General features: G+C 33.8%; 4 protein-coding genes across 4 annotated transcripts; 2 read left to right on the top strand and 2 right to left on the bottom strand.

Annotated features, from left to right (window-relative positions):
- Positions 1–1,433: 1,433 nt before the first annotated feature.
- On the bottom strand, positions 1,434–6,601 carry LOC122600138 (trigger factor-like protein TIG, Chloroplastic). Its single transcript, XM_043772802.1, has 13 exons — positions 6,256–6,601; positions 5,328–5,411; positions 5,041–5,169; positions 4,722–4,810; positions 4,440–4,623; positions 3,871–3,961; positions 3,636–3,790; positions 3,460–3,552; positions 3,286–3,378; positions 2,940–3,020; positions 2,550–2,699; positions 2,363–2,458; positions 1,434–1,786 (listed from the first exon to the last, which is right to left on the bottom strand). The coding sequence occupies exons 1-13, from the start codon at positions 6,523–6,525 to the stop codon at positions 1,709–1,711; spliced, it is 1,593 nt and encodes a 530-aa protein (XP_043628737.1). The 5' UTR covers positions 6,526–6,601; the 3' UTR covers positions 1,434–1,708.
- Positions 6,602–9,456: 2,855 nt separating this feature from the next.
- On the top strand, positions 9,457–12,773 carry LOC122600328. Its single transcript, XM_043773036.1, has 3 exons — positions 9,457–9,809; positions 11,418–11,552; positions 12,307–12,773. The coding sequence occupies exons 1-3, from the start codon at positions 9,540–9,542 to the stop codon at positions 12,457–12,459; spliced, it is 558 nt and encodes a 185-aa protein (XP_043628971.1). The 5' UTR covers positions 9,457–9,539; the 3' UTR covers positions 12,460–12,773.
- Positions 12,774–13,307: 534 nt separating this feature from the next.
- LOC122599602 (grpE protein homolog 2, mitochondrial) lies at positions 13,308–17,752 on the bottom strand. The gene is made up of 6 exons (XM_043772134.1): positions 17,457–17,752; positions 15,105–15,285; positions 14,549–14,733; positions 14,289–14,456; positions 13,800–13,928; positions 13,308–13,656 (listed from the first exon to the last, which is right to left on the bottom strand). Exons 1-6 carry the CDS (start codon positions 17,601–17,603, stop codon positions 13,588–13,590), a joined length of 879 nt encoding a protein of 292 aa, XP_043628069.1. The 5' UTR covers positions 17,604–17,752; the 3' UTR covers positions 13,308–13,587.
- Positions 17,753–22,023: 4,271 nt separating this feature from the next.
- On the top strand, positions 22,024–24,298 carry LOC122599601 (GDSL esterase/lipase At4g26790). Its single transcript, XM_043772133.1, has 3 exons — positions 22,024–22,392; positions 23,241–23,730; positions 24,105–24,298. The coding sequence occupies exons 1-3, from the start codon at positions 22,024–22,026 to the stop codon at positions 24,296–24,298; spliced, it is 1,053 nt and encodes a 350-aa protein (XP_043628068.1).
- Positions 24,299–24,596: the final 298 nt, after the last annotated feature.

Below are 24,596 nucleotides of genomic sequence, written 5' to 3'. Positions count from 1 at the left end.
CTAATAAAGTAATTCTCGATGCGTCTTCAACGATGTTTGGGGAGGTTGAGATATAGACAGTCTTACCCTTACCAAAGATATAGAGACTCCTTTCAGGTTAAACAAAGGTTGAAAAAGACCTCTAGTTATGTTGGACACGATGATTGAACCCTTGACCTCTATTTTTCAAAGGCGAGCTTTAACCACCTGATCCAACCCAATTGGTATCTGTTGTACATGCCTAAAGGAGTTGTTCATACTCACAATAGTATATTAGCACTGGTAATTTCATGTATACTCTATGTTTGAGAGGAAAAACTTTATAAACTATAGATTTTATTTGTTAGTTGTTACTTTTCTAGTTAATTTCAGTGGGAATGTTATCGTGTGTAGACTTCAACATCATTTGGTTTCATCAAGTGCCGAAATCAGATTGCATTGGTTTGGACTCAAGAGTTAATTACAGTCTTATTCCACTACTATTTAGCGTTTTCTAGCTGTGGCTATATTTTATCTTAAATTAACGTTTCTTTTATAAATTTCTATAGATTTTTCAAAGTTAGTTATGTATTAGGTGTTTCAAACATTATTCCCCCTCGATTTTCCATGAATTGATGTTCTTGAAATTTTAAACATTCTATTAGACTTTCGTTCTACTTTATGTCTTTTCTTATTTTATATAGTTGTTTATTTGTGTACAATAAAGTTGTCGTGAAATATTCTATGAAACTACTCTATTAACTATCAATACATGTACCAAATATTAGAACAAAACTTATAAATTATTTATTTTGAAATTTCACGTCCATCGGACTCCCTAGAAGATTAACACACATATAATTCTCTATATAGATTTAAAAACACCTAACACACATCGCTACTAGTAACACTCATCATTTTCAAACGGAAAATAAAAACCCAAACACTATCTTCAAAACAAATAAATCAATGCTGTAGTAGCTTTTCACCCAACGAAGTGTTCAAAGTCAATTTCACCCAACGTGTGCAAAAATACTCATCTTAAGTCTATCTGTCACTTAACTTGGTTCGCCTGTCACTTAACCAACATGCTCCATCTATCTGTCACTTCTACCATAACCTTAGACGGTTTGAGAGTACTTGTTCATTTATGTCATATCGTTTACTCTTGGGGTTCGCTAAATACAGACCTTAGGGTTGTTTTTAAGGTGCATAAATTGTTTGTACATTTACCATTAAAATCAGGGGGCGAGATTTTAATATGAAAGGTACAAGTTTTTTTATACACGTTAAAATAGGGCTGTATTTAGCATTTCCATTTACTTTTATATCTGAATAACTGGACCGAAGATATGAATGTCATATTGTTTACTTTTACATCTTAATAAATGGAGACCAAAGATATAAAACTAAACAATATGAGATTTTGATTTCTAATCATCTCTAGATATTACATTATCATTACGTGGAATATATTTTGAGATAATTAAGGGATTGCCAGATCTTTATTAAATTCTCTTCTTTGCTACCAAGGTTCATGTTCAATTACAGCCAAAACTTACAAGCACTTAAGAACCAGAGTTTTGTCCAGTAAATAGCTAACACTCCTGCTACAATCTCCAACCTTCTTTTTTTCTTTTTCTTTTTTGACAAATTAACACAATATAAAACACATGTACCCGAGAACAAAAATGTGTGTATGGCTTCTGAATGATGCAGAAAGTGATCTGTAGTTGCTGCTTCATCCTTATTATTTGGTTATATACTGAATATCTGCATGTTCTCTCAACCATTCAAGCACTTTTGCTCCCTCTAATACCTCTTGCACCTAAAATTCAACAAAACAGCTTGTATAAATTTACCAACAAAGAAAGGTATTTCTTATTAATTTATGTCCTATATCATATGTTTATGACTTATATGTAGATAATTATGCTCACGTGCAAATTAGATGTTTGCTGTTGGAAATTTGTCCGATTATTGCATAGTTATTTTTCGTAATGAATCAAACAAAAAATATGAGAATGTTCTGTATCTTTGGTGGGGGGTTGGGATCCAGAAAAAATGTCTTTTTTGTGAATGAAGGTAGAATTCCAGGCCACAAATTTATGAATGGGTCAGTATGGACTGATTTTTATCTCATATGGGTAAAGAAAGTTAGATTGATACTATTAGCTAAAGGGGAACAAGTCAAAAGGGTTAAAAGTTCGTCCAAAAAACTTTTTATGGGTCAACTCGACCCATCCTGTTTCAACCAATCCCCTTACACAACTTGCTCATCTAGCCAGCTGTATTTGTAAAGATTCACATTAGTTGTCTGTAATTGAAACTATTGTGCAGTGACTGTAAAAATACTGTTATGAAGGTCCTAAAAACAAAACCAAAATTCAGGAAATGAGTATACCTGCTCCTGAATGCTCTCCTCATCATACTCCTGCTGGTGTTTTTTAAATTCGGCAACAGAGTTCTCGACCTCTTTCACGAGATCTTCTGTTGAGAACTGTAAAAAAACAAAGTTTTTGGGAACTCGATATAAGTTTTATAAATGGCACTTTTTTTGTATAGATGAAATTTTTGAAGAAAATGCTAACCTGCAGATTTTCGCGTTTGAAGATGTCTCCAACTGCAAGATTCTGCTTGATTATATTTTCAATGTTCTCCCTCTGGTTTTCCAAGTACTCTCGTACTGCCTTTTGGCTTGAAAGTGTTGCTATTTGTTCTTCATTTAGCTTCATGTTTGCCTGCATGTAAATGAAATTGAAGACAACACACATGATCACACATCTGACTTTAGGGTCAAGGAGCTTTCTTATAAGTTACAACCACGTTTCGTTACATAAAAATTATTGAAAGAGAATCACTGTGGATATATAATGACCAAAGAAAATAGTCTCAAAATTTGTATTTGGAAAGGTTTAGTTTTTATATAAACCAGGACTCTTTTGTGGGACAGATAGAATAACAATGGTATTTTATTGGACCTGTATTTGAAGCAGTCTGGCTCCATAAAGCTGCCTTCCTTGTTCTTCAAACAACGATTGCGGAATTTCAACTTCAACCATCTGAAATAGAGTTTCAAAAACTTCAATGATATAAAAAGAGATGAATACTAAATTCTTGAGGTGGTGAATTGGGTAGGTAAGGTAACAGTTATACGGGGTTTGGGTCCAGACTCCAGACGAGGAATATTCCGAGTCATATGCAATTGACCTAAAATGCTATCTAAAAGTATTCATTAACTTTTTTTAAGAAAGCACTGTATTTAATACACTTTGGGATGCTTTAAACCCAGCGGACCTCTTTGACATCTTGCAGAAAATCAGGTACCTTTCGAAGCTGGTCAAGAATGGCATTGTCTGTTGCTTGATCTTTAGCTGTTTGCTCCAGTTCTTGACATTTCTCCAGCATTGACTCCTTAACCTGCAGATCGATACACCAAAAAAGCTTTTTAATCTAATAAATAAACCAAATGGTACCAACACATGCCGATTTGTGTCTAACCTGCTCGATAGTGGTGCATCCAGGAATTAGCTTATCAGCAATGTCATCATTCATCTCTGGTAATTCTCTATAAAAGAGTTCTTTACATTCAACCTAACAATAAATATACTGATAAACAAGTTTCTCCTTAAATGTCTCTGTAAATTTTCAACCGAGATTTACAAGCGGAAACTTACTGTAAACTGACATGGGAGACCACGCAAGTCTTCCTGTTTCCACGAATCTGGAAATACTAATGGAAAAGATTTTGTTTCACCACCTTGAATTCCAATAATTGCGTCAAGGAAACCAGGAATAACTCTATCTCCATCTTCTGTATCAAAATGAAAACCTAGAAATCCAAAGAACAAGACAGTGTTTGAGTTAAAAAGTTAAAGATATAAAGTTTGCCTTGAGAAAGCAGATGGATACCTTTACTCTCTGCAGCTGGAACGTTTTTTACTTCTGATCCGTCTTGTTCCACTGTTGTTGCTGATATATCCAGCACGGCAACATCACCAATCTGCCAAAGTTGTCATTCAATCCACTTCGTCTCATTTTTTATTTTATTGTGAAAGCTACATTATCACAGTTAAAGATACCAGAGGTGACAAGATTGGTGGTTGGACGGGTTTGTTAATGGGTTGAAACAGGCTTATTTTTAATTAGGTTCGAAACAGACTAGGTCTGGTTGGGTAGAATCTCGGACAATTAATTAGTCAATTACTCCATTTTCTAAAGTTTTATTCTTTTAGATATATATTTGCATCAATGAGGAGTACAAACAATATTACTACATTAAATATACAAATCTTTGATTAAACCACTATATGAGGTTGTAAGTGTTAAAATTAGACTTTGGACCATCTATACATATGTAAAAGGATTGAGATTGCCACCTTAAACATAAGCCCAGTAGAGAGATATCAAATACTATCTACAGAAATCAGGGAACACTAGTTTGAAAACTTAAAAAATGGGGGTTTTAGAACATTAAGTACCTGTAGTCCTCTGTTTGTGACAATCCTCATTGTACTTAAAGACTTGTAACGACGTTTTATTTCTCGCTCAGAAGCTATTTTTGCATCTATTTCACTGTCAAGCTCAACAACTATCTTCAAATTCTTGTAAGCATCTTCCGGAACCCATTTTACTTCGGGTGCTGTATCCACAACAATTTCGTATCTGTATCCACAAGTTGTATCAAGATCTAAATCCTGTATAAATAGTTATAAAAAGATGTTTATCTTTATTTAACTAGAACGATAAGACCTTTAACCCACCTTAGGATGTTTAAAGAAGAATAAGTTTTTTCCATGTCAGAAAATGTTGTTGTAATGCGGATTGAGTCCTTCAAAGCTCGCCCATCTACCTGCAATGTAAGATGCTCAAATTTATTGCCAAAAAGTTCACTGAAAGAAGTTTATGATTTCTTCATAATGGTACATGCATAAGAATAGACTCGGTTTTTTTCTTTTTCTTTTTTTTTTTTTTTGTTTCTAGCTCAATAGCTCATCACTTGCATTATTAACTGCTCTCAAGCCCCCTTTTTCCAGTTCAAAATTCATGCATTTGAAGGCTCAAATTAAAAACACTACATACCGAAGACATGGCATGTGGAAGAGTTTTCTTTAATATGGATTCAACAACCGACTTTCTGAAAGCGTCCTTCCCGACATAACTTATGAGAATACTTTCTGGAACTTTCTTTCCAGGGCGAAATCCAGGAACCTGTAGAACATATAGAAAGAAACATAGCACAATCCACCATTAGTATTGACAGTGAGCATTTTGCTAGCCATATTCTCAGCAACACAGATCCAGATACAAGAACACAAAGACAATGGACTAATAAGATAATACATAATATAATAGAAAAAAACATGTACCTTTGCCTTCTTTGTAAACTGAGCTATGACCCATTTGTAACAATCATCACATACAACAGACGGAACTTCTATGCTCAACCGAATCTGCAACTTCAAAGGTTAAAATGCAGAAATATTGGCTATCACACAAACAAACAAACAAAATACTCAACTTGGAAAACCATAAGTGATAAAAGCAACAAACAAAGGATTTAATCCACAAAATGTCAGCACACTTTCCTAAATGTATCCTGATGCACCACATACTTTTTTATTCAACTTTATACCCACCAAACTTTCAAATGTTATTCTATCATCGTACGTAGTACTTTTTTATCCACAAGCACACAACAAACTTTCATTTGTTCGAATACGATAAGTGGGAACTTAACAAAAATTATGACCATACTAGAACAGTTGTAAGTCTAATGTGTATCACGTTTAATAAAAAAGTATACGCTGAATATTGGAACAACTGAACAACATTTGAAAGTTTGATATGCATCATGAGGAATAAAAAAGTCCGTTGGCATTTATCGCTGAATGAATTTCCTAACCATATACAGTAGTCCGTGCATTATATGATACACGTTGTCGGGTCATGCAACAATTAAAAGGAGAGAATGGGGCTCAAATCCAGACCCCAAGTCCCTTTAACCATAGCGTTACTTGTTTTACCTCTCATGTTTGCCACAGGACCGGTTTTTGATGAGAGACGGATAATGGGTTAGTTATCCATATAATAAAAGCTACAACCTTTGATGCATTCATATTGTACAATAACGTGATTTTTTTGTCTCACATTCAACACTATCAATCATTCTACTTATAATTCTTAAAGTTACAATAATAACAGTATCACAATTTCATTGGGGACTTTTATCAAACAATTTTAAAGCATAAAAAAAAGTTGTAAAAAACACATAAAATGTTGACTAAAGCAACTCACCCTGCAATTGGGTTCTTGGGTTTCTTCAACAAGAAGATCAGCAGGGAGAGGTTCTTTAACGGTATCGGTTTCGGTAACGGCCGCTGGAGCCGAAGCCCTGGCACAAATTGACAACTTTCTTGAAAACTGGGAACAAGAATGAGAGATTTTAAGAGAATTGAACTTATTGGTGGTGGTGGGTATGAAGGAATTTGAAAGTGAAATTGAAGAAACTTGTGGGGAAATAAGACAAGATTTTGGATAGAATGAAGTTGTGCTACAGAGCTTCATTGGTGATTTTTATGCTCAGATTGTTTGTTTGAAGCTCTGTTTTTGAAGAATGAAGATATGCAGCTCAATGAAATGGAATGGATAGGATGTAATTTAACTGTTTCTATATGTTTTGGCTAAAGTTTTAACAGACCCTTTTACTTCATTAGTTTTTTCACTCTTCCACTAATTCTTTTCCCATTTTTCCCCCGTTATATGAACCCTTTAACCCATCTTATCACACACAAAAAAAAAGTGAGCATTTACAATGGTTAGAGCATTTGTCGTAGTTGTTCACCATAGGGGTGTTGAAAATAACCAAATCCAAATAACCCGACTCAACCGAATGCGTTTGGATAAAACGGGTTGGGTTATTTGGTTTGTGGTCATCATTTGGGTCAACCCGAATAACCCAAAGCTTAATCGGTTTGGGTTGCAGGTGAAAATTTTATAATTTAGGTCAACCTGAATAACCCAAATAAGATACGTTTATATATATACACTAATATAACACATTAAATTTATTTAAAGTATATATTATTTGAATATTAAATTTTGATTCATAAACAAAATCAGGATCATGCAAAGTTAAATAATAATAGATGTTTAAAAATACACTAATAAAAGTTGATAACAATATGAATATAAGAAGAGTCATATATTGTCAAAATTTGTTTATTTAATATCATTAATTTTTATATTTTATAATTTTTTTGTTTTGTCTATGACTTTATCATCATTTCATGCGAGAATTCCAAAAACGCACAATCAAAATAAAGAACTTAATCAATATAAGTATCACTGTTATTCAAGTTTTTGAAATTATATTGTTGTAATGTTGTGTAACTAATGCACGTAAATTCAATCACATTTAATTTGGGTTACCCAAAACTCGATCCAAAAAACCCGAACCTGAACAACCCAAACCCGGATAACCCAAATCTTATTCGGTTTGGGTTACAGGTTAATTTATAATTCTTCGAAACCCGAATAACCCGAAACCCATTTAACCCGACCCATCAACACTCCTAGTTCACCATGCCACAATGAGCATAGAACCATGGCATGGATACAAAGGCGAAGCCAGATCTTGTGTTAGGCGGGGGGGGGGGGGCTGGTAATAAAATTTTTCAATAATACGATGAAGTTATGTTTCGATTGTGATTTATGAACACATCATTTGTGAACCTATAAACAAGGTTATAAATGGGATCAAAAAAGAGAGATGTGAAAAAATCTATATCATTCACTATACCTATAATAATTGTGTTTTCTAATGATTTTACAAAATATTCGGAGGATAAAAACTAAAATTAAAATATTATTAGCATCAAATTTGACATTTTATAAAAAAAGTAAATCATGAGAAGAAAAGTATAACGTACATATTGTTACCTTTTAATAACTAACATAATATTTGTAAACCTTATAATAGTTAAGGTGGTAAAGTGAAAATTACTTAAGTAGTCATAAAGACTTTGTCCTTCTTCCTCGATGTAACCGCCTACAACTCTGCAAGTTTTTTTCTACCCCACCCAATTACTAATACAGAAAAATAGTGGTGAATAATGATTTTATAAACTCATTTTCACCTACAAAGTTAAACAAAAACATGGAGATCTGTTGGTTATGGATGATGGAGGTGACTCAATTTCAGAAAATCTTTTCAATATGCCGGCCATGGACATAACCTCTAACGGAAGCTTGGATGGTTGGCGGGGGCTAAGCACCGGCTAGCCCCCCTACTGGCTCTGCCACTGCATTGATATGTGGATGGTAAGATGACTAAGATCACGGTGTAATAAATTCTAAAATATTTATGTAAAAAATTTAAAAGAAGATAATTTAGAATTTAAAAATCTATGATAAAATGTGCCCACTTTTTAGTAATTAGTGACTTGATGTTTAGTTTAATCCTTTTTTTTTTTTACTATTATTAACTTTATTCTTTGCACGATGACTATGTTAAGTCTATTTGGACAGTTTTTAACTTGATATTGAGATCATTCATTTTGGTTGACTTTTAATTCCAACCACGTTATACCCCGATCTATTAAAATTGTTGGAATGAGTATTTGGGGCTATATGGAAAGATGTAGTGTCAATCCCGTAAGATTGATGATCACCCAGGTTAAATTAGTTTATTATGAAATGTCATGTGATTATCTGCATATGCCTATTAACATGCTTAACATAGTATTAAAAGATACATTACAAAACATATTTTAGAAATCTCACATATGTATGTGTGTGTTTTTTGAATAGTTAAACCCTACATTCTATAACCATCTAAATTATACATCAATTTTACATCAAGTGGGATTTGAACCCTATATCAGCAAGAAGAGACGGAGACCCTCCCACCAATAACCCAAGTGGCAGATTGTGAGACTAATTGATTAAAGACTAATAATGGATCCATCCATTTTGATGTTTTACAAAGAGTAACAATGGAAAATAGATTATATGGATGAGTGAAATGAATAAATAGAAAATGTTTTTTCAATTTGAGTTATGCAAAATAACAAATCTTTTTTTCACTAGGTCTAACTAGTTTCTTTTTATTCTTTTAGAGCCAATTATAACTATAAATATATCTCTAGCCATCTATCATTCTAGCCAGTTCAAGTTATTTATACTCGAATAATACTAGTTAAATCGAGTCAAATATAACATTTTGTAAGAAGGGAAGTGATATTGGTATCACTTTTGATAAGTTTACCACATAGTGCAAGTTTTGAAATACAATGTATAAACCAGTAATGTACGCATATGAAACGTACATCAATACTTGCGATACGATTAATAGTTATGTTTTAAGAAACTCAAACACTATAGAAAGAGATAAAAAAAAAAAAGGGGGATGCGAATCTACAACTGTTGGAAAACTACGGGGCACAAAAATGTACAATTTGGTCCCAACAAACGACGTTGTTTCATCTATTTACTTCCACTAGCCTTCATTCTCAGAAAAAAAAAGCACTCAACTCTACACTTGTACTCTCTACTACACACATACACCAACAATCTCTTTAATGGAAGGAATCGGGTCACGAACCGGCAGACCATCATCTCGGTACGGCTCAGCTCCGGTTTTCACTGGACCGGTTCGCCGTTGGCAAAAACAGTGGGTTCATCTTTCTTCATCATCATCTTCATCACTTATTTATAACAAAAACAACTCAAACTCAAATAACAATAATGTTTCTGCTATACGTATTCGCCGGTGGACTCCTGTTCCGGCACCGACTACCGATACTGGCTCGCCGGAAGAACGACCTCGCCGGAAGCTACGTTATGCTCCGGTAAAATTAACTTGAACTCTTCTTTTTTTAATTTTTATTACTGTTTTTTGAGGTTTCTAGGGTTTATTGAAGTTATATTAGGGTTTAGTATAGATATTATATATATATATATATATATAATATGGTATATATTTTTATTTGTGTTATGTGTGAGCTAAATTATTGTTTAGTTACTATTTTTTAGTGTGTGTGTGTTTAGTTGATGACTTACTTTTGGGGAATTAAGCTTGTATAATTAGGCATGATGGAAAGTTATCTACTTCGGTTATTGTCCGGAGTTTTAAGAAATGTGTAATCGTAACTTACTTTTTACTGGGACATGTAGCAAAAAGGCCTAGGTAAGGGGTTTAAATCCTACACCATGTCTCTTTAATCATAGTGTTAGTTACGGTTACCTTTTCTCGTGTTGGATGTGGAACCAATAAGTGAGGGGCCGATAATGAGTTGGTTATCCTCTTTTTTTTTTTTTTTTCCAACTTACTTTTTACCTAAATGACGGTTTATCGTTAACTATTTATGTAATGATTATTTGAGTTTTGAGATATTAATGTCAACTAGTGATAACATAGAAAGTTAGAAACTCAAACCTATTTTATCTAACAATAGTCTTGAGGCAAACTAAAATGGTAAAATGAACTATATTAAATTTGAGACTCTGGGAGTATTATTAATGAATAATGACAACACATTTATGCGTATATGATTGTGTGAGATACATATGTATTACTTTAATGGGATTGTAAACTGGTGGTTTTAAGTATGTTTAAACGTATTAAACTTCACAAACGCCATCATATATAAAGTATTCTAGCTCTTGTTTCTTGTATGTATCAAAATGTTCAATCTTTTACTTTTTTGATGATGTTTTTGGCATACATGGCTTCTTCATTAGCGAAAGAAAAACATAAAAGGTTGAATTATACAAGCAATGAATTAAATATACTCTACTAATTTGTGTAAAGCTGGATACATTTAAGCAGTTACCCCCTCCCCTTTCCCCCCCCTCCTTTTGTTTTTTGATTTTTATTTTTTTTTATTGTTGTAGTGACATAAAATTGTGATTTGAATTTTGATTTTTTGGACAAGTACTATGAATTAAACATGCATAGAACTTCATGTGTGCAGTGTGACAGTGTCAAATTCTTTTGTTTATCTGATTATATTCCTTATAAGTAATGGTGGATTTCTGATGTTTATAATAAAAATACATGCTTCCTATGTTTCGTAGCTTTTGCAAGTCTTTCCTTTAATGTCAAAATATATTGAGCTCTATTGAGACTTGCGTTTTGTAAGCATTTAACTACATGCCACCAATACTACAAAATTGCAGAATGATCCAAGTGAACAGTCACTTTTTATTTTATTTTGTGTCTGTGTGGAGTAAGGGGTGTAATTTTTGGTGGGGAATATACTTAAAAGTAAAGCAGATGGTGTCAAGCAAGAAGCAACAAATAGTCTACATGTTTTTTAGTGGGGTTGTTGGTGGGTGATGCTAACTTAGGCTACATTATATTAATTTTTAATAATCGTGAACATATATTATGATTCTGGAAATGGTCAACAAGTCTTTGCATAACATGCGTTCAAAAATGGTAATTACTTGTGCAGATTGTTGTGCTAGAAGGTAAGAAAAAGGAAGCTGAAAAGGATGAGGATGATGTTAAAGAAGAAAGCAAGACAAATCAATCTCCCGCTCAAGAAATTTCAGAAAATGAGGATGACCTTGTTGCAGCAAAAGCTCAGGTGATAAAGCAAAGCAAACTTTTTGTTGGTTTCTACTTATTAAGTTCCTTTCTCCTTCCAAGCGACGCCTTTGTTCTTGTGATTTATAGCATACCATTTGTGGCCATAATCTATGTTTTCTGCTTTTCAAGTCTATTTCATTGTAGCTCCTTGCTTCCTATTAGAAGCACTGCAGATCAGTTATAGGTGGCAATTTGACCCATTTACTTGTGGGTGGGTTGATTTTGCTTATGTTCTATCCCGAACAGGTCAAATGAACAACATAGCTAAAATTGAAACAGATCAAATGGGTCGGACAATCTGAAAAGTATCTTAAAGTGATTTCTTGATGCTTACAGCCTGCATTATGTTTAAATATAAATTATAGTTGTAGCAAGGTTCAACTTTATAAACATTTTTAACATGTCAGTTCTTTATATAGTTTTATTATAAGTGACCCGTTATCTAATCCACTTATCTTGGTACCTCTATAGCTCAGCATCTACAGTTTTCTTGAAAGGCAATACCCAGTGGTAACCGAGAGGTGGCAATTTTTAGCCCGTCTATTAATAAATGGGTTGACGATTTTTGCTCCTCTTTTTTCTAATTGTTAAGGAGGACAATAGAATAGCTAAAGAGGGAAGGGGTCAAATTGGTTGATAGCTGTCCAAAGTATATATTGATTTATAGAAAACTTCCAAAATTAGTTTATTCAGTAGATTTAGACACCACCTCTAATTTTACACATTAAAATGTCAATTGGTTTGTCTTGCAGAAATCAGAGAAGAGTGCAGTAACCAAAGACTTGAACGACCACCCTATGGACTTGGATACAGATTCGAAAGACCATGATGAAGACCATGATTTAGGTGGTGCGGACAAAGTGGCTGACTGGGTGAAGGCTGCACAGAGGGGTTTCGCACGCTGAAGCTACAACCATTATCTTATGAATATGTGAAAAAGATGAAGTTAACCATGAAGTTTGCAATTTGTAGGTCTGTATGCTTTTAGTGCAACCTTGACACATGTAATTAATCGTTCCCTGTTGTGTAGATAGTATCTTATCGGCGTTTTAGGTCTCATAACCCTGTGTTCTTTGTCTCTGTCATTATGTTCATGTGTAATGGTGGATAATGCAGGGCTGGTTTTAGTCTTCCATGATCCAACTTACTTGATCATCATCAACCAAACTTGTAGGTTTATGCACTCATGGTACAATCCTCGACTCATGTAATTAGTTTTTTCCGGTTGTGTGGATGGCATCTTATCAGCGATTTAGGTCTAATAACCATGTGTTCTCTGTTAAATTCATTAGTGTGATGGTAGAGAAATTGCAAGGTGGCCTTTTATATCGATCAAATTTCATCAACACCAACCTAACTTATAAATCACCACCTTAAAAGTAAGTGACCATGTAAGCTTGACACGAAATATACATGCCATCACTTAAGAGTCTCATTTAGGCTTTGGCTTCTTGCCGAAGAATCAAACTAGAATGTAACCCAAGTGCCCAACCATTCAATTAATAAAGAAGCTTTTCTAGATTAATCACACCAGAGGGACATTACAAAATTTAGGTTATTTAGATATTAGATTGATTGAAAATCAATTGTAACCATATCCGGATGATCAAATAAGATTTAAAATCAACGATAGTATCATAACGGACAGATTTCACTTAAGAGCCGAAATTAAAAAAAAAAAAAAAAACACAGCCAAATTGCTTGAAAGGGTTCGGGATTAAGTTGCTTGTATGAGCCGACTTGCAAACAGCCATAATGGAAGGAATATAAATTACACCTCAAATCCAATCAAGGCATTGCATCCATACATGTATGTGTATAACTAACCCCCCTTAGGATTTGTAAGTTTCAGTAGCCTCGATGTTACCAATTTATTACAGCTGATACAAAAAATAAAGTAAATAGATGAAAAATAGATTAGAAAACTCTGAGGTGGTGGGTGGGGAGGGTTAACCCCTGTCCTAACATAACAAAATATTCAAAATCTTAATATTTCCATAAGCGACATATTGAAATCCAATATGGCTGCTATTTCAGTCCACCTTTATGGTCACACCAACTTCAGCAGGTCGTATAATCCGATCATGCAGTGTGTATCCAGCCTGCAAAAACAACATAAAACATGCTTCAGCATATACAAAATAAAATTTATTTCATGTCAAAAAACTGCAAGTGTTGAAAGCTTTTGAAGAGTACAAGATAATGAACAACATGGTCGTATATCAAAAGCGCTTCGGTAGCATACCTTAAGCACAACTGCAACAGTATCAGGGGCCTTGGCAGGATCTGGTACTTGAAATACTGCATTATGTCTGTTTGGATCGAACTCCTCATTTGTAGGATCATATTTTTCCACTCCATATTTCTTGAAAACCTGAAAAAGCAACAAGTATCATCAACCGAATCTCACATGATAATGCTTTCAGGGTGCGCATGATAATAAAAATTATATGGAAGTGCAGCTTAGGTTATACTTTACAGCTAATGGGCCGAGTAACACTACAATTAGCTATAGCTGAAACGGGTTAAACTGCTCCGTACACAAAATCTGGAGTTCTATTATTATACACTTCTTGCTTCATACATGGTATATTAACTATTAACAGTTTGACCAAAAAAGAAAAATGTTGCCAGGTCAACCTGACCAGCTATGAACCAAACTCAAAATATTTTAGTTTTAATATGTTACCCAAGCTGCCCATTTCGCCAACTAGAAGTTTCGGTAATATGTTACCTCTGCTAGCTGTTTCTCGGTCATTTCAACACCTTCGAGCAGTGTTTTCAAAAGTGGGACAGCTCCAGCACTGTCGATAGATGTATCAATCTTCGCAAAACTCTCCTTCACAACAGAAGAGGCCCTATCTAGATTATCTGCAACATCCAGTAAGCTCTTCGCAAAATTCTGCAGCATAAAACGCATATCACCAATGTAAGTGCATGGAATATATCCAACCATGTCAAAAAGAACAAAAATATATATCTCTAATATTTAACCTGTATTGCAAACTTTTTTGAGTTCTCTGCCTCTCTTTTAGTTCTGTCCATGATGTTTTGTGTATCTGCATACGACCGAAGAACTTTGTCTTTCATTTTGTCAACCTCCTCTTGTTTCATCTTCAAAAGTTCCTCCTTCTCACTCACAAGTTTAATCAGATCCTCCATTGTCAAATCATCCTCACCTTCACATGATGCGGAACAAAATGATTCAGATAATACTTACAGTTGGAACAGAGCAGGCCAGGTAGGTCAAGCAAAGATCAATACAGGATCAGGTTAGGCCAACCCATTGACAATTATTTCTACATTTATTGAACTCCATAGATAGTTAATGTAATAAAGATCATCACACCAAATTATCCTTTCAGGTGAAAGTATTTTGGAGGATCATTTGAGCTGTTTAACTCATACAATCCATTTCATTTTTAACATTTTATTATTTTACATTTGGCTGTTACCACTCAAATACAATGCGAATAATATAAATGGATTACTACCTTTAGTATTGGGCCTAAAAAACTGGACATATTAACTTAGGTTCTCAATAACCAACCTTGTCCATCAGCATCAGACCTTGCATTTTCTTTTATATCATTGGAAGCTGTTCCTCCATTTTCAGAAGTTTTCTTCTCCTCGGATTCTGGAGATGCTGATGAAGAGAACCCAAATCTTTGAAAAGCAGGTGAACTAATAAGAGAAGAGCCATGTAACGCAGATATTTGGCCTGCTGTCAGCTGCAACAGATAAAGTGCACTTAATGGCTACAAAGCACTAAACAAATATTTTAATGCCCCTTAATCATCACCAAGGTGATGCACATATGCTAGAAGGCACAGCAGCAGAGGGTGCATTGCATCCCGCGAATCATATAGCCAGTACATATGTGTCATTATTGAAAAATTGATTGTTCGACAGCAATGTCAACATCCGTGGTACTTCAACCCAAAACAGAAAATAATGATTTCTCAATATCACTTGCAACTTGGCATTATAAGAAGTTTGCTTTTTAATATCAGAACCCAGAAGGTATTGGAAAACAAGACAGATTGATGACACTACTATGCTCTCAAAACCGTGTGAAATCCAAACTGCTACAATAACAACGTGCACTCAGTGAACACTATCTTGTAGCCTAAATTCTACAGTTGCTTCATAGAAAATTGTTCGAAAGTGTTGAATCCAACAAAATGAAATCACTTTTGCTTAATCATCAATTATTAAGAACTCCAAAGTCAGGTTTCATTTATTTAACAAATAATACTTGATTTTCTGATTGTGAACTTGGATTGACTGAAAAGTGCTTTTATGGATTTAGATAAAATTGATCATCAATGTTAAAACCTATATTATTTAAAAGTATAGACGTTGGTGAAAAGATCGAGTAGAAACCAAAAACTAAAAAAGAATATCCACTTAATAAATCACAAGTGGCTATGTCTCTTCAGGTAAACAACCTCCTAGAAGTCCTATTAAAAAGTTAGACCTCGAGCAATACATATATATGGCACATAAAAAGTGCATTTTAATAAGTAGACAAAAGACCCATTTTTTTAAGTCACCAGATTACATATGTAATCCAACAGAAATGCAGAATGATAAAACACAACTTTGGGGAGACCACAAACAAACAAAAAAAAGCATGTAGAAGTGTCCACCAATACTAAATTAGTATCACTCTCCTCTTCCCAACCCAACAAAAAGTGAGACATCACTCATGTCTTACACTACCACCACACCCTTCCACCGGCCATAGCCACTGCAAACAGAGCGAGTATTATTTTCTTGGGTTAAGTATCTGGAAGTGTAAGTAACTTTTACATTTTTCCTATTGTGTGAATGTAACTTTCATTTGGTTCATTGTATGTAACTAACCTGCTAAATTTGAACGATTAATGTAAAATTTTTACGTTGACCAATCAAAAACTTCTACGTAGCAGCTCATATGGTGTGCCACGTATACACTTTTACATTAATCGTTCAATTTAGGGAGTTAGTTACATACAATGAACCAAATGAAAGTTACATTCACACAATTGAAAAAGTGTAAAAGTTACTTACACCCCCAGATACTAAACCCTATTTTCTTTTTAAAAGTTTAGACCTTTAAAAAATCTTCACTTATTACCTATTTAAAGCTTTTTGTCACCATCGCATCTTGCAAATACTATTCTAGCAAACTAGTACTATCATTAAAAGAAAAAACATAAAGCACCACATCTCCCTTTTTAAAGTTAGTATTATAGTTTAATTTTGAGATTAGAAATGATATCGAGAAGCTACTCAAAAATATAAGACATTGATTCAAAAAATAAGTTTCAAATTTTACTCAATAACTTGCATCAAAGATTCAATACAACTGCAAAAACATAAAATCCCGCTATTTTATATATAAATCAACATTATCTACAAAGAACGCTAAAACCCGAGCAGCATACATTAAATACAATTATTGTGTCGACACTCGCCAGTCATTTTGTGAGTTGCGACCAGTAATCTATCCACTTTTAAGATAACGCAACACCAATCACAAAGTGATGTCACCCTTTTTCTCACCCAAGCCGCAACGACATATCGCCGAAATCAGTGGTCAGGATTTCTTAAATTTTATATTTAAGTTCAATTGAGTTCAGAGAAAACACCCGAAAAAAATACTGAAACCCATTCACCACGCCACATTAGGCAAAAACAGAAATAAAAGTTTCAATTTTTATCCAGTAACTTCAATCTAAAACTCAACAGAAATCAAACCCACATAAAATCACCTCATTCCAGATATAAAAAAAGTTATACTGAATACATCACAGCTAAAACCCTAATAAAACCCTAAGCTACATAGAAATATATAAATGCAAATACAAATATAAAATCATTAATAAAACAATAAAAAGTTTGAAACTTTACTTACTTTATGATTATGAAATCCAGTAAGAGAGTGAAAATGATTTCTGGGTATTGCAGAAATCGATAAAAGATTATGATTATGATTAAGAGATCGAGTATTGAAGATTAAAGAAGAACGATTAAGGATTGTTCTTGCAACTCGTGATGTCATCCTGCCGATTATAATTACAATCGATTTTTGATGAGTTTTGGAGAAAAGGATAGTAGTGGCAATAAGCCAATAAGACTATTTATTTGGGGTTTAGGGTTTTTGTGTGTGCTTGGAAAGAAAGAAAAGAAAATTAATAATTGGGGCGGGTAAAGGCTTCCAAAGTCTATAAAAAAAATGAGATTGTAATAATCATCAAATCTTATAGGAGTAGTATATTATCATCTCTTTAAAAGGAAAATGATACGTGATTAAAACTGAAAAGTCTAAAAAATCTTTTTGACTATAAGATAATGACAAATAATAAAATTAAAGAATAAAATTAAAAAACAACATTTAATAGAATTCATTTGTTACAATCTTATTATGAAGATTTTTATAAAAAAATATTCATTTTTCTTTTAAAAATATAAAAAATGATAATAACAACAGTTAACAATTTATTTCATACTTAAAAACTTATACATTGTATGTTAAAAACCACCCTTATATATCCTAATCTCAAGGTATAAATATTAATGTATAAAGTTAGTTTTTGAAGACTGTAATTAACAAACCCTAATATATTACCTTTAGGTTCCAAGTTTCATGTTTTTAACTTTTATATAACTTTAGTATTACATAAACAATGTATTTTAAATCAAAAATAAAAAACTTATATATTTAAAGGCTTTCTTTTTTATTTCTAAAAACAAAAAAAATGAAACTCCTAAAACTGGATGTATGGTGTATGGTGTAACATTATGAAGATATGGTAAATGTTTACTCCAGTTAATATTCACAAGTAATCTCATTTAGGATGTGATTGATGATGGTCCCAGATACGTTTTTGGTTGGATAGATATATAGTTGGATGATGAATGTCTCACAGATTAGTTTCCTGCTTAGTTTTGGAAAACTTGATTTCTCTTTGGAAAATTAAAAGAAAGAGGCATGTCTTGTAAAAGACAAAGTTGTATCGAATGGTAAGAGGCTAATAGCATGACCTACAATTGGGAATGGTCGAGATAGAAGGTGGAACAAGTGGAGGTTGCAACACTGTTTGAGTGTCTCTTTAATGGTCAAGATAGAAGGTGGAACAAGTGGAGGTTGTGGCACTGTTTGAATGTCTCTTTCCATATACTCGGTTAGGATAACTAGCTTACCTCACTTCTTGATGATAGGTTGGTGCCATGGATGTGGTTTTCTTATCTGAGTTAGTTAAGAGCTTGCTAACTGCTTCGATGACCTCATTAACTAACCAGATATGCCTATAATTTAATGGTCGAGTTTCAAAAAAAATGGAATTGTTTTATGGAGATGGTTTGAATATATTAAAAATGACGAAAATAGGTATCAAAATCAACTTGTCATGGTCTCACATCATGTAGGTGTATGTTTTTTCTCATTAAGATATTTTAAACTATCATGAGTATGTGATTGGCTCCCAGAGTAGAAGGAAGGTTATTAGTGCAATAAGCTAAATGGTTGTTAGGCTTATATGGAATTCTTTTGACGAGGAAGTCTTATGTTTCAAAAAGGTCGATATAGGCTCAATGGTCTAGGTCGATATAGGCTCAATTGTGACTTGTGACTACTAAAACCTCCTGACCCAACATGAAAACCAAATTTTTTGTTTCATGTGGGAGGTGAACCCATGACTTCCAAGTCACCGAGTGTCTTACCTTAACCATTGGACGGAGTGTCATTGGTTTTTCATAAGATAAATTGAAATTGAAAATTAAACTCATCCATTCGGTTATTAGATAAGATAAACTTAAATATATATAGTTTTTGTCTGGTTCGTTTTTTGATACAAAACCAAATATCAAACTCATCCGTTTGATTATTAGAACACCAAAACTGAATCCAATGGATGTTTTCTTGGTTCTGTATCTTGGTTTGATTTTATTGTTTTCTTCTTTAAAAAATTTGGGTTCTTAGTTCAATTTGTGAAAGAGAGTTGATAACCGCAATGTCTCTACATTCAATCTCTTTTTCTAGCCATAAATTCGTTCTTTTCAAGTTTTCGTTGATCACAAGACTTAATTTCCCACTAAAATTTTCCTTTTTGCGTTTATTTCTAAGATTTTGTAGATAGCTAATGTACTAAAGATGATGATAACTATATTAATTGTCATAACTAATATACTAAAATTGTTGTGACTATAATACGAGAAATATGATTACTCATCCAAATATAGAAATTTCAATGTTGTTGTACCTTTTAATTAATGTTTTTGACATATATAACCTACTTGACCGATTATTATATATCTACATCAAATGTATAAGATTTGTCTAGCTTCTATGGACCAAAACTGTCACCATTAAAATTGGTACTAAAAGGAAAAAATGGACAAATTAAATGTCTTAGCGATAACAAATCCTTGTATATCCCTTTGCATCATTGGAAGTTGTTACTCCAGTAGTTTTGGATGTTTTCTTTACATTGCATTTGTTGTGGAGATGCTCACAGGTGACATCAATACCAATTACCGGTATATATGACATCGATTCAATACAGTATCATTACCAATCTCATTCTTACCAGTAACGGGCATGGCCAAACCTTGATTAAAGAACATAATAATAACATTTCCGTTCCGTGTAGCCCAGCTTAAGAAAATGCCAACAAAGAAAGTTGTGCAGTGCCAATTTCATGCCACAACCAACCAGACCGTATAATAAATGACCCATTCAATAAGGTAAACCACAAATTCTGTCAGATATAATCAAGAATCCTCACTCTCTTGGTAAGCTACTCATCTTTTCATAACGAAACAATAATGTAACAAACACAAACCTGCATTACCAGAAGTTAGGCAGGGCTTTTTGCTAAAAAATATTACCAACTTCGTACAAATTTCTATTTTTTTTAGGTAACCAGTATCTTTTTGCTTTAGTAACAACCTTCAGAAAACTTGGAAATTATTTGGATGACTGGTGTTTTTTTCGGGATAGATTTGTATAACAAGGGTGGTCATAAAACTTGGCGTTGTTGACAACAAGTATACTGTATACCTGGCGTTGACTTTGCCAGAGAATAATAAAAGCAGAAGACCCAGCATTCTCAATGTAGGACTTGGGTACTTTTGTCATATATTCTTGGGCGAGCGTGTTTGGAATAAGGAGTGTGTGGTTGGGAATTAAACGTGGTGAAAAGGTGGTCAAAGACCAGAGTTGCTAACTATGTCCTTCATAAATGCTTGTAAGACGGTTAAAAAAAATGCTTGTCAGAATCTCCGACACATACTGCACATAAAGTACCAAAACCCGGCGTTGGGAATGCTGGGTCTTCCACGTTTATGATTATTTGGCAAAACCCGGCGTTGTTATTCTACAACTCTTCTTTTTTTTGTGACCACAACTGTTCTACAAATCCATCCAAAAAACACCATTCATCCAAATTCAAAACTTGGCTGGTTATATCAAAATTTTGGCCAAAGGTAGTTATCTTTTTAAGCGGTCTGTCTGCTTAAAAACAAACAACATGGACTCTATTTGGAAACACATAGCATGAAATTAACTATAATATCATAAAACTGAAAACTAACCTGACATTGCTGCCGAGTTTGATTTTTCTGCTTGCAAGGTTTGAGGTTGCAGTATTAGCATGTTGTGCAACTGGAGATTTACCTATGCAACAAATTCAACCCATTCACATGTAATGCGGGCAATTGACTATGAGTATGTGTTTTAGGTTTCATATCAGTCGTATGAGAAGACCAAATTAATAGTTGCAGAACATGCAAGCAACACCTTTTTGGCAAGATTTAGGTAGTTAATGTTGCACAGACATATATGCAGTCATTATTATGGTAATTTAGGTCAAGGTTACATACTCATTCATAATCAATCACCTAAAAAGTGTTACTTGTTCGTTCTAATGAAAAAGTTACTTGTTCATTCTAAAATCGACAACATTCTAATGAAAAAGTTACTTGTTTGTTATAAAAGATATACAGTTCAGCTTTACATAAACTCCATATAAAAACATAATATCAGCAGATTTAATGAAGCAGATATTTTCTGTTACCACAATATTGATTCCTCTGTAAGTTCTACTAGAAGAATAAGATGAAACATGTGAAACACAAAAAGGACTAACCATAAAAAGCCAGAAAATCAGTGATCAAAGCCACATATCGTTTATGGTCACACGAATCATGCATTTATACCAATGACAAAATGACCATAATACCCCCTAGCGAGATGAGACATATACTATTCAAAATAAGCTTCTAATGGTTCATACTGTCAAAATGCAACTTACTCCCTTATAGTCTTGTTCTATCTCCATTGAAACTTCAATTATTGACTATCCAAAAACAACATCCGTTCATCCTTTTTCTCAACAAATCATAAACTTTATCATTTTAACACACCAATTGATCTTTTCAATCAACTACCTACAAACTTTTTAACAAAGAGATTTACAACAATGGCAAGGATAAAGGCTATACATTTGCTGTTACTTGGTCAATTTATAGTGCAACTGGTTCTAATCCAAGCGGAAATACCCTCAATCATTGTATTTGGAGACTCTTCTGTAGATGCGGGCAATAATAACTATGTAGCTACTGTTGCCAAGAGTAATTTTCAGCCTTATGGCTGTGATTTCTACAATAGCCGCCCCACAGGGCGTTTCTCTAATGGGCGGATTGCTACGGATTTTATCTCTGAGGCTCTTGGCATAAGGCCTATAATACCTGCATATCTGGACTCCTATTATAACATATCAGATTTTGCAAAAGGAGTTAGCTTTGCCTCAGCTGGAACAGGTTATGATAATTATACCTCTGATATACTGGCAAGTTCCTAACTTTTATGTGCTCAAATTCCTTGACTTTAAAGATGACAAAAGGATGGGCTGGGTAACAGGCCAGATGAGTAAATGAGTGGGTTGGGTAATGGATCAACTGGCTACAGTCAAAGGTCAGGAAATCTTTGTCAACCCTTTGAAGGACCAACGAAATAACAGTCCGGTAGTCGGGTACTTCGGCTCCACACTTCAACTTTCCCTTTCTTGTGTTTAAATAAATTAAGTTGGATGGACTTTATATAGGCCTTTTGTTTTAGGCTTTGTAAGGGAGAACATGTCCAAATGGTCCAAAACTCCAAATGGCCCTAAATGGACTAACACTAAAAGACTGGGTAAGAATTCACGGGTCAGATAATGTTGTGTTGAACCACTGATGCTTTTTGTCACTTTTCTTGGGATATTTTAAATATTTAAGATCTTAAATAAGATTATGGAAGCTATATAAATACAACGATGATTGTATACGTGAAATTATATATTATAAGGGCTTACAGATATCGTCACTGAAATTAGTTTAAAACTTCCGATGCCATATTGTATTAGTATCTTACAAAACAAGATTTAAAACTTCATTTTGTATATTAGTGATTATGATATCCAAAAGAAAATGAAAAAGTAGTGAGTCAACCCAACCAACACAGATCCGTTTGACTGTTTTCCAAATGGGAGAAACTTCAACCCAAAACTAATTTGACCAGCTACCAAACCCGCTCATTTTTACACCTTTACCTATACTTTGTCCATCCCATAATAATCGCAACTTTTTATATCCTGAAAGAACCTATTTACCCGTTTACACGACTAGCTTTTCAATACTATTTCCAATATAACTGCAGTCAGTGATACCGCTGTGGAAGGAGCTGGAATACTTCAAGGATTACCAAAACAGATTGAGAGCTTATTTTGGACCTATAAAAGCTAGCAAAGTGCTAAGTGAAGCACTTTATCTGATTAGTATAGGGACAAATGATTTCCTAGAGAATTATTACGCACTCCCAGTAAGATCAACAGTCTATTCTGTCGAAGAATATGAGGATTTCCTTTTAGGGATAGCAAGAAACTTCATCACAAATCTGTATATTCTAGGAGCTCGTAAAATATCTATAGGTGGGCTTCCTCCAATGGGTTGCTTGCCTTTAGAAAGAACCAAAAATTACTTATTAGGAAAGATTTGCATACAGAAATACAATCGTGTGGCTAAGGAGTATAATCTGAAGTTGCAGCAATTGGTCATGAGGCTAAACCAGGAGTTGGGTGGCATACAGTTGGTCTATTCAGACATATACACTATTCTCTTGGATATCATCAAGAATCCACAATCATTTGGTAAGTTTGTGATGTGTTATATGGGTTAACCCCAAGCTATGCAATCTTGCAATTCCCTACCAAAATAAGCAACTTGTAATCGTTTATGGAAACATACTTGCCTTTTTACCATTTAATGCAACAGATTACATGCACTAATTCAAATGGTAAGATTTTGTCATTAAATGATTTAGATGTATGTTGCACTTATTGGTTGAAAAGAATGTCACATTACCTATTTACATTTTCTTGCAGTTTGTCCGTTTCATAATAATATACATAATCTGGAATAATATAACTGTAATCTGGAATAAAGATACTGGTACTTAACTATATATTTACTAAATTGCAAACTAACCTTGTGTTCTTGCTGAATACAATGCTGCTGCTTGCAGGGTTTGAGATTGGAGAGAGAGGATGTTGTGCAACTGGAAGATATGAGATGAGTTACATGTGCAACAAACTCAACCCATTCACGTGTGACGCTCCGAATAAATATGTATTTTGGGACTCATTTCACCCAACTGAAAAGACCAATTTCATTGTTGCTGAACATGCAATTAATAACTCTTTGGGTGTATTTCTGTAGTTACTATTACATGGTCTAGTATATGGTCATGTTTTGCTGAAAACGGTGAAATTTACCCGAAATTTACCATTGTATGTACATTTAGAGATCTGAATATATTAACAATCAGAAATATGTCATCTTGTATTGCACGTAAGACATAAGAAAGACATAGGAGGTACTTTCATTACAGGTCGTCAATCTCAATATGGTTAAAGCAGTCTAAAGAGAGCGATACGTGTACTAATTCATTTACCTAAAACAGATTCATAGTTTTATGAAGAATTAGATGCATCGTTGGCCACATCTTCGGCAAAAT

This window comes from Erigeron canadensis, chromosome 5, assembly GCF_010389155.1.
Source record: "Erigeron canadensis isolate Cc75 chromosome 5, C_canadensis_v1, whole genome shotgun sequence".
In the NCBI taxonomy this organism is placed as follows: Eukaryota; Viridiplantae; Streptophyta; class Magnoliopsida; order Asterales; family Asteraceae; genus Erigeron; species Erigeron canadensis.
Note: the sequence above shows the minus strand (reverse complement) of the source record. Positions and strands in the feature narration are given on the sequence as shown.